Raw genomic sequence first — 15,125 nt, forward strand, 5'->3', positions numbered from 1 at the left:
TCAGCTGGGTCGGGATGGTATGTGGCTTCTTTAAGTGGCAAATCTATTAAAAACAAGTACCATGGAGTCAAATTAGATGCAAATGTTAGCAGCAGACAAGCCTCTGGATGAGGCGGCTCCCCTTGCCAGCGAAACAGGAGCTTCCTGCACTGCAGCGCTCAGTTTCCAGCGACGGGAATTAAGGTGAGAACAATGCAGCCACGTTCCCTCATTTCTGTTCATTTTAACCTGCTCTAAGCACTTTGTTTTAGGCGTTGTCTTTAAATTATTTGTTTCAATTACAACTCAGGAGCTTGAGAAAACTGATCATATTGCAAATAATTCTTGTCCATAGACATGCAAGTGGGTTCTGTAGGAAGGGGAGACAATCGCTTTCTCTTCCCACTGTGTTAAAAGCGTGTTTGCCCCCACCAGCATAATTTATTTTAACATTTCTGACTACCTATACATGTATGCACTTTGAATTCTCCTTTAAAACCTTGCATTGGTTTCCTCATTAATTAACGAGTTAAACACAATTTTTAACTGACAGATCACCCCTTCCCTGAAGTGGCGGGCGGAGTAAGGGTAATCATGACGCAGTCTGCAGCCGGAAATACCAGGAGGCCCAAGTCTGTACCTTATATGGACTAGACACTGAATCACCTATCAGCACCCACCGAGTACCCCAAGCCGGCATTCTTTCCCCAGTCCTTCCTTCAAAAGGAGTGCTCACCTCTGCTGGGGCGCTGCTCTCCCGTTGTGAGACAGCCCGGCAGGTCTTTCTCCTAATAAAGCCTATAATACCTGATTCTCGGCTCTCGACTGATCTTTCATTAGCAAAGGTTTATTTTATTTCTAAAAATCGTGATTTTGCTTTTTAGAAAGATATACGCTTTCCCAGGGATAGTCAGTCTGACTCCAGAGCCCACCCCCCAGTGACAAACTATGCCAGCACCTTGACTCTGGCCAGAAGTAAGTTTATTCTGACTGATTCTTTGCAACCCGTGGCTGCATGTGTTTTTAAAACATGCAACACCTGACTATTTAGTCAGGGGCACTGACCTTTCCCCTGAGATTGTCAAATAAAAAATGACAACAGCCAATACAACAATAGCCATCCAGTGTGAGTAAATCAAAATTATACCTTTTCTTGGTCAGATCAGCCAAAAGTATATTTTTTGATGTGGTGCAGAATTTTAGCAATTAGTTTATGTGCCATGAAATGAGAAAGGTAGAAAATCAGTGCTCTAGCAGCTTGGGGAGGTTAAACACGATCTTACCCCTTTCCTCCTCAAGTTCTGCCATAGCCACCAACACCTCCTGTTTGCTCAAGACCAGAACACGGCTCTCCACTTCTGAATTTGCTCAACTCTTGACCTCATTCCAGAATCACAACCACTTCAAGAGGTAGGTAGAGTAGATGTCTACCCACAACTTAGTGATATGAACTAACTTGAGAGGTCAAAGGGCTGGGGCAGCATCACGCACGCACGAGGGATGGAGCTGGTGCTCCAACCCAGCCTTCTGATTCTGAATTCTTCCTTGTCGCTCTGTTGGAGGAGGCAGCTGCCGGGTCATCCCCAGACAGGTGGTGCCGCCAGGTGACAACACTCGCTGAGTCCTGGGGAGAATCCGAAGCCCTGGCCTGCTCAGCCACGATCTGACCACTTGGGACTTACTAGGTCCATTTGATGCAGCATCGCGTCCCCAGGGCTTTTTTGATGAAAAAAAGTGTTCATGACCAGCCTCCCCAGCCTCCCCAGCCACGGCCGTGGTCTTTGCCCCCAATGGCTGCCAGCTGTATTTCCATCGTCAGCACCCTCCACAGTGCGGTGTTTCCAAACTCCCATGACTGCGGAGTCTGTCTGCTTGGAGATGTGAACATAAAAACATTCAAACCTGTAAAGAATTTTTGTGAGTTTATTTGAGCCAAACTGTCGACAATTGTGGGGAAGCAGAGCCTCAACAGATTGGGATAATGCGCCAGAGAACGGCGGTTTTCACCTTGTTTTATACATGACAATCCAAGGAGGAGACAAAGTGGGTGACATGAATTCCATTGGTGATAGATTAGGGAGGCGGGAGAAAGCAAAGTGGGGGCGGGGGAACCTCTGGGATTGGATAAAAAGTCAAATGATAGACACATGCTTCTTTCACTTAGGTGGGTGCAGGACAAGTAACAGTCAGCAATTAACAGGACAACAACAACAATGAAGGAATCTGTGGTCTCTCTGTCCTGGCGCCCAGGGCATTTGGTTGTGCCCTGAGGGGTCTGGAAACAGGGAAGTTACAAGTTACTTGGACATTTCACAAGGATGTTATCCTAGATGCAAAAAGACAATAGGCTCAGTTAAGGTAAACATTGACTTTTATCAGGGAAGGTAAAGTGGGTGGTCTAGGGCGTGACTACCCACCATAACTGCTTGTAGTTAAAGTTTAATTTCAGACCACCCTTTGTGGTTACTTAGGTCTGTGAGTTTGCAAGACCGCCATGCAGGCCTCCCCTGATTTATCAGGTTAGCACATGGCCTTCTTTTTAGTCTACAGAGAACTCATTTGATCACCAAGAACTACATTTTTTGAAAACAACATATAATTGACATAATGCAATATACGTATGATGTACTAAAGAATCATACACTGGAAACCTATGTAATTTTATTAATCGATATTTCCCCAATACATTTAATAAAATAAATAAGTAAATAAATAAAATCAGACAGAATACATTTTATTTGTCTTAAAAATAGTATTCATTACACAAATGATCAATCCCATCATCATCTAATTTTAGGTCATCCATTAAGTTGAAAAATCATATTTTTGAAATCTCATTGTCTTGCACTGAATCGATTTGTCCATTTTCTAACAAAGTTCTTTCTTGGTCAGATGGAGATTCTGCTCTTCCCACAGGTTCTCTCTGAGGCGAGGAAGAAGCATGTGGATCTGAGTTATTAAATTCCCAGTTCTTCTCAGGGAGACGGTTTAGTTTGGTGATTATGAACCAAACAAACCTGGTTTCCAAGGTCTTCCTTGGTAGCAGGGTGACCTTGCACCTGTTACTTAATCTTTCTAAATCTGCCTCTTGTCATTTCAGACAGCGTGAGGCTGCGCTGTGTCTGTGAAGCATTTTGAGTAATGCCTGGCATAGAGCAAGTGCTCTGTAATGCCGGCTGTTATTACTGTTCTACTCAAGGCTGATCCCTGGACACAGAGTGTAAACCTTGCCTTCGGGACCATCCAATTCCATCTGAGATCTGTATCTCTGCGCCTGGAAATAATAATGATCATCTTGGTTGTTTATACCTGGTTCCAGTTATTTGCTGAACAAACCCTAACTTGAAGAAGGCCAGGCAGTGGGAAACTTTATTGCTAACCTTTCCTACTTACGTGAGCACTCCTGGCTTGGAAGCTCATTAGTGTCTCAGAAAAAACTTATTAATCAAATATTGTGCAGAGATGAAACAACATGCCACTCGCTAATGAAAGGCGAGAACAGCACTGTCGCAGGCAGCTGTCTGTTCTCCTGGCTTATTGCTCAGTTAGCCCTGAACAGTGACTGGTGTCCTGAGGGTGCTTCCTGCCTGCCCTCCTGGGCTTTCCAGGAGGAGTTAGAAATAAGCAGCTTGACAGAGTTCAGTCAGGAGAAATTAAAATCCTATATAATAAAAGCCCAGCGACGGAACGGCAGAATGACCAGGATGACCGTTTCACCAGACGCTTAATGCAGGAGCTGCCACCTGATGGTCAGTGCGTGGCGCTCCCACAGCAGGCTGATCCCGCAGGCCACCCCTCACCAGGGCACGAATCACAGCACCGAAAGCCGGCGGTTACTGAGCACCATCCTTGTGGGCGAAGGCCACGTACTCTCCACGGAATCTCAGATAATCCCAGATCCCGCCTCACAGCGTTGATCTAAGGGTTTCTATTCACAGCTTTCAGAATGGAATGAGATCATCAGCTTTGAAGCAGTTGAGGGGAACCACACGCTGCTGCTCCTTTTCAGTTCTCTTGGTCCTGCCTTCTTGCGAGAAAACAAACACCTGGCTCCCACGGCCGCCCTGAGCGCTGGCCCAGACCTCACGGCCCTCGGCTCCCAGGGAGTCTGCCTTCCCATGGCCACCACACCTGACGCCGCTGCCCAAGCCTCTTACTCACCGTATCACCGACTGAGCGCTGCTGGGTCCCAGGCGTCTTGCACTGAACCATTTGTCCATTTGCAGAGCAGCAGGGAGCCGGCTGCCCTGTCCTATGGAGCATGCGTTCAGCCAGGGGAGGACAGGGTGTGGGGAGGAAACAGCCTCAGACAGACATGAGGTGCAGCCGTTAGAGGGCACGGGCACCATGAAAACATGGGAATGAAGCTCTGGGAGGGAGGGGCAAAGGGAGGCTCGCCGAGAGGAAGTGGCCGGATGGAGGAGAGCCAGGCGGACGCCTGGAGAGGGGCATCGGGCAGAGGGGCAGCGCACGGAGGGGCAGCAAGACAAGCAAGAGGCCAACGGAAGGGGGTCGAGGCTGGGTGGGGCACATCCCGCAGCGATGGCGGGCCCGTGCACACCTGGCATCCCCTGAGTGCAGGGGGAGGCGCCGGGGCTGTAGGTGAGGACCCGCTGGGCTGACACAGTGGGGACAGGCCCTCCGGCTCCTGTGTCAGGAGCAGACTGATGGGAGAGGAAGCGGGGAGACAGCAGCAGGCGACAGCACCCTCCCTGGGCGATGGGGAGACATTGGAAACGGTGGGAGCCGAGGTGGCGGCTTTGGGGTGTGCTGGAGGGAAGCCAGAGCATGAGGGACAATGTGGGCAGCGGGGAGAGGAGGCCCATGCTCCTCCTTCCCCCGGGAAGGCAGGGTCTCCGGCAGCTGCCGCGGGGCCTGGGTCAGATCCCATGTTTTGAGGGCTTGGCTGTAAACCCAGTCCTTAGTGTGACTCCACACGAGGGACATGGAGTGTTCACGACCGGCCTCCCACCCTGAGGTCCAGGCGGCCCTCATCCCTCCACGCCACCCGCCCCCCCAACCTCCCCCCCAAAGCTCTCTTCAGTGGTGACAAGTACTTATTGGAAACAAGCAAATGGTTTTATTTTTGGTACAAAAAACAACAAAACAGAAAGTACAGTATTATTTAAAGCAAACGTTGAAAACTAGGAAAATGAAGCCCCCTGTGGACACACAGATCAGCTGTGCCTGGAACCGGGTCACACGTGACACAAAAGGGCTCAGGGTCCAATGCCCAGGGCGTCTGACTCCAGTCCCCGACTCCAGTTCCCGGACAGAGAGGATCCTGCACCACAGGACGGAACGGCTGAGACCAGCCCAAGTCCCGCGGCCGAAGGCAATGCTTGTGGTGGTTCTGGAGAAAGAAACGCTCCTGAGACGCTGGGACAGGGTGGTCAGCACCCAGATCTCTGCCTCTAACTCCCACTGGGGTCTGTGGTGCTCCCAGCTCTGCCCCTCCCTCCCCCTCCCACATCCCCTCCCAAGTCCTTCTCATCCTCCACCCTCCTCAGCTCTGATGGCAGGTGGGGCAGGTGGGGGGTCATGCGGGGAATCTGAAGGCCTCAAGGAAATGCCGCTTGAAGAGCCAGAGACAGTGTCTGTCCACCCACCTGCCTGGCTGAACCAATTAACACAGAGGAACAAGTCCCCCTCCCTCCTCTGACTCTGCCACTGCGTAACTTGGCTGTTTTGGGCAAGTAGACCTCTGGAGTGTTAATTCTCTCTCCTTTAAAATGAGAATAAGCGCCTGGCGGGCATGGCTCAGTGGTTGAATATCGACCTATGACTCAGGAGGTCAAGGTTTGACTCCCTGTCAGGGCACATGCCCGGGTTGTGGTCTCGATCCCCAGTGTGGCATGTGCAGGAGGCAGCCAATCCATGATTCCCTCTCATCATTGATGTTTCTATCCCTCTCTCCCTCTCCCTTCCTCTCTGAGATCAATGGAAGATATCCTATAGAGTAAAAGCCTAATATGCAAATTGTCCCCTGGACCAGGAGTTCCACCGGGAGTTTGACTGCTTGCTATGATGTGCGCTGACCTCCAGAGGGTGGCACAGAGCATGGCGGGCGTCAGTGATGAGGCACTGGCAGCGAGTGGCAGTGGAGGTGCTGCTGGCCCCAATGGGCTTCTGGGTGAGCAGGGCTGCTGCTGCCGGGATCACAGGGGCCTGTCAGGCTCACCGTGGGTTCGTGCAGGAGCCGGTCTACTGAGGCCAGCTGGGAGAGAGTGCGCTGCCCACCCGGCTACCATGCGGCACTGCTGGGTGGCCCAGAGGCCCATGCTGCGCCCCGGCCTGCGGCATCCAGCTCGCCGCATCTCCGCCTGGGGACTTGGGCACCATGACTCAGGTGGAGGGGGGTGTGGGGGGGTCTGAGGGCCTGGGTGCTGCCCAGGGCCCAGAGGTCAGCTGGGTCCTGCCCTTCCACACCAGACGCTCATGCTTCAATTGCCAGCTAGGCCTAGGGACCGCACCCATACATGAATTTCCTGCACCGGGCCTCTAGTCTACAATAAGCCACCTGTCTTATTTGTGGATGAAATATACTTGCAAAAACCTTAGACAACACCAACACATATTTATTGACTTTATTTTTAAAAAATTACTTTTCCTAATTTTAGAAAGTTATGAAACATAACTAGAAGCTATTTTTTCCATGCTGAAAATTCTTGAAAATGTATCCCTCTACTTTATATCCATACATTTAAAAAAATCACTCTTTTTGAGGGAAGGCCTCTTATGGAGCAGACCTGGAGCTGAGGAGTGGAGCCGCATGCTCAGTGCCCTGCCAGAGGAGCACTCCTTCCTGGACTGGCCTGCTGTGGGTTACCGAGGCAGGGCGTGGGAATTCACGGTCTCTTTGGAGATAAACTGTGGTTAAAATTGGACACCAGGGTAACTGTCCCCAACGTAGGAAATGCAATGATTTTGAGGGAACCAGACAGAAATAAACAAGCTGTGGTTGAAAACCATGCATCTGTATTCAGACCTCACCGCTGGTTTTGCTGTGGACGGATGGGTGCTGCAGAGACATGCCAGGGGCCATGTTTCAGTGCTTTCTGTTTCTGCCACACCCTTCACCAGGGCCCCGGTGTCCTCTATTACGACAATCCAATGTCTCTCAGAAAAGTCTCCGATTTCTGTTATTTATGCCTCTGCATGTTATCCAATCCCTGTACACCTTTTCTCAAGAGTAGATATTTTAGCCTAAATAGTTACAGCTGTTAGTCATCCAGCTCTTAGCATAAAACAAGCACAGAGCTAAGAATCTTACATGTTATTTTAGTTAATCCTTGTTATCATTTTATAATGTAGATAAAATTAATACCTTAGAATATTAATCAGTAATTTTCAGCTTAGGGAAGATAGTTAAATTGCCCAAGGTCCTACAGCTAGGAATGGTCTGACTTCAGAGTCTCAGCTCTGAATAATTATATTGATTTTAAAATCTAAATGATCTGAGTGGCAGGCATCCAAACAGGCAAGGAGGTCTGAGGGCTTCCCGGTGGGCTGAAACCAGCTGTCTAAGCTGAAGAGCTGAGTTCTGCCACACACCTGCCCCAGCAGCACCTGCCATACAGCAATGGTCACTCTATCACTGAATTCAGGAGGTAATTCCAGCCCTACCTCCCATGACCCTTTAACATTTCCAAGAAGAGAAAACAGAAGTACATGGCCTTCATGAGCAACGCTGAGAATCTTATCTCCACTTTGTCCTTGTAGACCCCCCTGGAGCTTCTGGCCAGGGTTTCTGTTAGCAGGTGATTGAAGATGAGCGCAGGGCCCGTGGCAGCACGTCACGGCTGGGGAAGATGAATTCGAACATTGACCATAAGCACCAGAAAACATGTGAAAAACCTTAAGGTGGAAAGCCTCTGTATAGGATAAATACAAGGAAATGCTACTTTATCCAACTTCAGAATTCATGGAAACAAAACCATTCAGCCTAGCAATGTAAATAGGTTTGAGAAAACAAAAAGCAAAGCAAACAAACAACTTAAAGAGAAAATTAAGATTCTATGGGCTATGTGTCTGATTTTTTGAGGTTAAAGATAAAAGGGCAAATCTGCCCCTGGCGGAGCAGGCAGACTGCTCAGGGGGCCAGCAGCAGGCCCGGAGCAGCAGGCCCGGAGCAGCAGGCCCGGAGCAGCAGCAGCCAGGCCCAGAGCAGCAGGCCGGGGGAGAGCACCCCTCATGGGACTCAGCCCTCCGGGAGCCGAGGAAGGAAGAAGAGCCAGATCTTCCTCAGCACTCCAGAGGAACCTTTCGCTGCTGAGTTGTGTGGTGTCTGCTCAAAACACTTGTTCTGGGAAACTAGAGCATCCCTCGGGCACCTGTTGTACCCTCAGGTCATCCTCACGAAAGGAACGAAGATCAGACCACACTGCATTTTGAAGCCATCTTGGATGAAAAACAGAGGGCAGCTCACCACGAGCTCTCTGAGTCTACCAGAGCCACCAGGACTGCGGGCTGCGCGCTCACCGTGCCTTCCAGGCAGGTCCCAGGGCTGCTTCTCAGACATGGGCAGCCCTGACCAGGTAGTGTCTAGGTGAGCAAAGTCCTCTGGGAAAACAACTCCATTATGGCTTCCACCAGTTAAAGGAGAACGTTCCAATCTACTCTCGCAGCCTAACCGTCTCCCAAATGGAGCCAGCCTCTCTGAGAAGAACCGTAGTTGATAGGGAAAATGAGACGTTTTTGGGAGGCTAGCAATCTGAAATTGTCCCAGTAACCTGCTTTCTACTGCACTCTCTTGCTAGCCGGTAATTAACTCCATTTGTGAAAGAATGTGGGAGACAGGCCTGGTCTGTCCTTAGTTCCTCCTATGCCAGGTGTCTCCTGGTTATCTGAGCTATGCTGTGCTCAAGGCTGCAAGCTTTCTGCAGGATATCTGCAGAGCACAATAAATCTTCCTCTGCCCTGTTTGGTTCTTTTTAACCCCTTCAATATATAGAGAGAAAATCTCATTGTCCAGGCGGTTCAGGACCTGGATCTTAGAGTCCCCTGAACCAGCAGCGCTGCTTTAATTAAAGGCTCTTTCCTGACCCTCACAGCGTCCGACTGTCACTTCCGCGCCAGTTTCATAAAGTCCACATTCCAGAGCACAGTCAGGTGACTCCCCGCCGCACGGGGGCAGCTCCGGGAGGGCCTCCGCAGGACGGGTTCTGGCATGTGTGGAAAGTCCAGTGAGGGACCAGGCCATGGCCCGCCTCTCAGGAGCCAGCCTGCGTGTGGGTTTGGAAAGGTGACTTCTGACAGCCCCTCTCTGTGTCTGTCTGTCCATCTACGGTTTAAGGGTAGTGACTCACTGGCACCCTCTCCAGGGCCATAGGTTTTTGTGTGTGTGTGTGGCTTTGACTGCTGGTTTGTTTAAATAAAAAGAAAAGCCCAGAGATCCCTGGGTCTTATATGTGCTTTGTCCCTTTGGGCTGATGGCTAGTATGTGGTAGTATACAATTTTAGTAAGATGCAAATATTTAGACAACTTGGAAGCCGTCTTGTATTTTAGATTCAGAAGAAGAAAGACAAATGGTTCCTTTGCCATTTCTACCACTGCAGCCGAACCTGAGTGAGTGCCATTCACAAACTATAAACCTGTGGGAAGTCCTGCATTTTCATCAGCCACTGGCACGGGTAACACCAGAGGACAAGGCTCTGGGGAGCTGGGCGACCTTGAGAGATGCACAGGGTTCAGTCAGTTGGTGATGCTCAGAGATGTCAAAAATAGTGGCGATAAAGGACAGACGGTTAACTTATCTTTATGGATTAGCCATTGGCACAGTAAATAGTACTTCATAAACCTTAAATATCTCGGTGGCCAGAAGACAGAGAAGAGGAAGAGAGGGGAAAGAGGAGGGAAAGATAAAGCCATCTAACATAGTTGATGGGCTGGAGTGTGAGGTTCAAGGTCAAGTTTGGGGTCAATGAAGATGGAAAATTAAGTTGGAGAATAGTTTCAATCCTTAGGGCAAAATACCATACCTTAAAAATGCACATCTAATAAATACCTGGTATATAATTGCTATTTAAAGCCTGATTATGGCTATTTTGTTTCTAATATTTGTTTTTGAAAGAAATATTCTAATTATAATATAGACAAGCTCATTGTCTGTAGATTAATTCTTTAGTCTGTATCTATTGTTGCTACTGATTAAGTATAGCAATGCTATGATAAGTTTTACCTCTCCCCATAATTACTGAATAGTGCGTATCAAAATTAAAATCAAATGCATTCTCCTGGGAGGGAGGTCAATTAGCTTGTGAAGCAGCAACTCACCACATGACCTTGGGCAAGATGTCCTCATTTGTAACCTCACGGAGTTGGGTCAGAATATTTCTAGGGCTCCTCTGAGAGCTACCTTGACTGTAAGTTGTATGTGCATATTGTGAAGGTAAATTACCAACCACACTGCATCTCAATAAATTAAATGGATCACACACTCTTAGAAATTCTTAGTGAATAATTTCTGGGGTGATAAAGGGCTTTGACTCACAGGAAAGCATCTACAAAGTATACCAGCTAAGAATATGGCAACGCCTGCAAGTTAGTGCTCCCCGTCCCCCGAAACCCCCTGCCTCTTACAGGTGCCTGACTCACAGCTTCAGAAAAGCAAGCTCAGTAGCTTTCTTCAGAATTCTGGAAACCCTCCACCCACACACAGGGAGACGGCTCGGGCGGAGCACGCGAGCAGCCCTGAGCGCGACACGACTACTTCCTTCGGAGCAAAGGGCTGCAAGACCTGCGGCGCTCGCTCCTGGGCTCCGCCGGCTCTCCGGCCCCCGGGGCTGAGGCCTCTTCCCCACTCTCCTCTCCAGATCCACGCTCCTCATCCACGGTGTGGAACAGCGGTTTGGGCCTCAAAGCCCTTTTGCTCCGGCCAACATGCTCTTCTCGGCTTGGACTTGTCTGGTAGCCGGAGCCGGACGGCTTCCCTCCTCTGTTTAAACTCTTCCTTGTGGTTATTTGTTGTGTCCGTGGTCTCTCTTGAAGCGACCGTGTTGGAGCGTGTGCGCTGAACATGATGAAGGAGAGTTCCGAACCACTGCTGTCCGCATCTAGAAATCATGACGAGAAGAGGTCAGAGCAAGACCAGGCCAGAGAGGAGAGAGCAGAGCACCCCGATGGCGAGAGCTCAGCGCGAAGCCGTCCTTTGGGAGGGTCCAGCTCGGACACTCAGCTTTCTTATCGGCATGACCTCCCCCCAGGCCTGCTACCCCAGCGGGAGAGCAGAGCACAGTTGACCCTCGAGTAGCATGGGGATGAGGGGTACCCACCGCCTGCACAGTCTGAAGTCCAGGAACTGCGGTCTTATGTTAACGTTAGCTACAGGAAGTAAAATGCCGTTAAGGAAACCAAAGGAAGAGAAAATAAATCTACATCCTTATTTAAAAACCCACATATACTAGCAAGTGGACCCACGCGGCTCAAACTTGGGTTGTTCAAGGATCAACTGGAGAGGCTGTATGTGCAGCGCCATAGACATGCGGCATAGACCCCGGCAGGCAGGGGTGCTTTTCACAGAATCAGAACAGATGGCCCCCGGTGTTGTCAAAGACTGGTGCTAGGCTGGAGGGTACGTGGTGGCGCGATATGAAAATGACCGTCTTTAGCTAGGCTTGTTTCTTAACCAGTGTTGCCAGAAAGCATTAAATCTGAGTTTCTTCCCTTTTAACCTTCAACTAGCCAATTTCAGAGAAACAGGGTCAAGGAGCGAGCAGGTAGACAGCCATGTGTGGCAAAGCCACTACGACTAGATGCTCTCATTTCAAAAGAGGGAAGAAGAGGAACAGATCGCGGCTGGCACACGATGGCAATGACAATGAGGACATAGTCCATTCACTGGAAACGTATTATGTGTCTGCCACTGCGGTAACCATCCTACACCTATGATGCCATTGGATCCTTATTATAACCCTTTGTGATGAGAGAAAGTATGATGCTCATTTCATAGGCGAAGGTTTCAGAGGTTAAGTGACTTTCAGCATCACACAATGAAGGCAGGTCTGAGCAGAGCCTGTCTGGCTGTCCCCCCTCACCAGTCTGTCACCTTACAATGTCACATGTGGGTCCGAACAGGAAAACCACTGGGGACCCATGCAATGTCCCCTCTTGGCTGCCCTCACAAAGAGCTGCAGCGTGCCCAGGACATGGCCTTTCCTTTGCTGTGCACACATCCTCAAAGGGTATCTTTCACAAGATCTTTAATTCTTATTTTCTCAAAATTTTAACCTCAGACATTTATTTTCCTTTAAATATCCTCCTGAGAATTGAGGTATTTTAAGGCCTTTTATTTAAACCTGAAATCAAGTTCTTCCTCCCACCTTCTTCTCCCTTCTAAAAAGCAAGACAAAAAGCAAAATCCCCAGAGAGAGAGCTAACAGCGCACACAGGCTTACACTTGACCAAGTGTGGTTAGCATATGGGACATCACAAAATCTTAAAGTGCCCTGCTCAATGACGTTTTTCCCCAAATGTGACCAATTTATCCTGAGACGGTCGCCTGGAAGCTGAGGGGGACAGAAAGCTGGAATCAATGCTTTGAATAAAGAAAACACTGTATATGCTAGAGGCCTGGTGCATGAAATTCATGCGGGGGTGGAGGGGTCTCTCAGCCTGGCCTGCGCCCTCTTGCAGTTCGGGAGCCCTTGGAGGATGTCTGACTGATGGGGAAGTGGGCCTAAGCCAACAGTAGGACATCCTTAGTGCTGCCATGGAGGTGGGAGAGGCTTCTGCACCGCTGCTGCACTCGCCAGCCATGAGCCCAGCTTCTGACTGAGCAGCACTCCCCCTGTGGGAGCACACTGACCACCAGGCGGCAGCTTCTACATTGAGTGTCTTCCCCCTGGTGGTCAGTGCATGTCATAGCGACCGGTTGTTCTGTCTTTTGGTTGATTTGCATATGAGCCTTTTATTATATAGGATTACTTGTTCATTTTTAATGACTGCTCTTTAATTTGTGCTCTATGATTGACCTGGAACCAGAGATCCCCTTGATTCTTTTGTGCTTGGAACACTACCTAAACACCTAGAAAACACAGCTGATGTGTCTGCCCCAGTGCCCAGCCTTCCTCTCTCTCCCCTCCCCACTCCCCTCTCCTGGCTTCCAACCACTCCTTTCTAGCGTGTGCTTCCTCAGTGGGCAGCTTCTATTTGCCATCTCCTGACCACTGTCTGGTTGTCAGAAAGTGGGTTCTATGCACTAGAAAGAGGCTTGGGCAGGTGACTTGCAACTTAAATCATGAGATCTGTCCAAAATGGGAGAAAGTAGTTCCTTGGAAAGTGTGTGTGTGTGTGTGTGTGGGGGGGGGGGGGTGGCAGAAGGAGAGTGGGGACAGCTCTCTGGCCCATTTGCACACCCATCCTCCCCACACCCAGGCAGCACAGTGCCAGGGGGGAGGGAGAGCACAGTGCCAGGGGAGGGTGGTGGAGAAGTCTCCTCAGCAGTAAGATGTGAACATCTGCTCTTCCGTCTGCCAGCATGGAGAGCCTCCCATCTGGACCCACACTGGGCGGGTCATGAAGGAGAAGCAAGGAAGGGCCTCTGCTCAGGGCCGGGCGAGCCTCCTGCTGGGATGAGAGGGGACCCCCAGGTGCCGACCAAGACCCAGGGCAGCCCTTCCCCACGCCCGCCTCGTGCTTGGTCTGGTGTCAGTTGTGGTAAATACACATCACCTAGAATTTAGCATCTAGCCTTTTCCATTTTAACCAATTTTAGGTGCACAGCCTGTGGCACTGAGTCCCTTCTCTGCTCCACAGCCTTCTCCACTCCATCCAGAGCTCCTTCATCTCCCCGCCTGCACTGGTCGTTGGCAGTCTCGGGCATAGAAGGCTGTCCAGGCAGGACCTCTGTTCCTGTGGTACCAGGTGAGCCCCAACAGCAAAGGAGCCTGGGAAGAGGATGTGGAGACCCCTCAAACCAGCAGGGAGCTCCCAGACATCTAGAGCAAGGGCTGCTCTGCCTCTGGGAGACAAAGGGCAGGAGGAAGGAAGTGCTTTCCAAGCAGCAGCCTCTGGCTTCCGCCCTAAAGCCCCTCTGCCATTTCCTGACCTGGTTCGGCCCAGAAGGCCTTGAGGATTTCAGTAATTGTGCCCAGATACACCCCGAGGACTGCCTCAGTCTCACCAGGATGATTATAATTCTTTAGAACGTGCTAAGGATAAGTCCCACTTCACTACTTTTCCTTCTCAGATTTCTAGGTGTACCGCTTTTTCACTCACTTAAGGGAATGTAGAATCAGTTGAGCACATTTGAAAGAAAAAATCATTGGGCTGAAGGCGTCATTTCATTTCTCAATCAGTTCACGGAGAACTGACGTTTCTGACGTGTTGTCTTCCTTTCCAAAAGCATCTCCGTCGGCCTGGCCAACTCCTCTCTGACCCTCTCAGAGCGGCAGTCACGGTGGCTCATGCTTCCTGCACACTTACCAGCACGTGGTTCCCACCACGGTCCCAAGAGCGCGCCGTGAGCCGGCTGGCTTCACATGGGGCAGCCCCTGTGTGTGGAAGGTACCGGCACCTCCCCTTCACAGGGAGGAGGGACAGCCCGAGAGGTGGGCTGCTGTTCTCCTCGTGGAAGTCCTGTGTCCGTTCTCCGGGATTCTGTGATCTCACTGGAAGTGTGAGGAGAGGGCTTTTAGGACACCGATTGCAAGGACATGCCCTTTTGACCTGGTCATCTGGTGAAGAATGTAAACACATTCCAAATGTTCAACAACCACACCTCTGGAATGCGTTCCACTTTGTAAGGTGTAGTATTCCTTTAATGTTCTGCTGCATTTTAAAAAATACATTGTTACTGATTTCAGAGGGGAAGGGAGAGGGAAAGAGAGCTAGAAACATCAATGATGAGAGAGAATCATTGATCGGCTGCCTCCTACACCTGCCCCCATCCCTCCTCGGGGATCGAGCCCACAACCTGGGCATGTGCCCTTGACCAGAATCAAACTTGGGCCGATGCTCTATCCACTGAGCCAAACCATCTAGGGCTGTTCGGCTGTATTTTGTGTACAATGCTTTACTTAAGGTTTGTGCATTAGTGCTCAGGAAAGCTATTTCCTGCTGCCTTAGCAGGTGATATTGGGTTCATATCACCAGAAATGACTGTGAGACCTTCATGCCTTCTGTTCACTCTCACAACATAAACAGC

The 15,125-nt window shown here is 50.1% G+C and overlaps 1 protein-coding gene across 1 annotated transcript in view; it reads right to left on the reverse strand.

The window, feature by feature from the left end:
• Positions 1 to 10,687: 10,687 nt before the first annotated feature.
• The window catches only part of SLC9A4 (solute carrier family 9 member A4), a gene marked incomplete at both ends in the record, with an annotated part of 72,596 nt that continues 68,158 nt past the window's right edge, over positions 10,688 to 15,125 (reverse strand). The window contains one exon of the mRNA XM_081101212.1: positions 10,688 to 11,034. Coding sequence (XP_080957338.1) covers positions 10,688 to 11,034 — 347 coding nt within the window. The remainder of the gene's footprint in view (positions 11,035 to 15,125) is intronic.

The sequence above is a fragment of the Myotis nattereri genome, assembly GCF_964212035.1.
Source record: "Myotis nattereri genome assembly, chromosome: 10".
Lineage (NCBI taxonomy): Eukaryota > Metazoa > Chordata > Mammalia > Chiroptera > Vespertilionidae > Myotis > Myotis nattereri.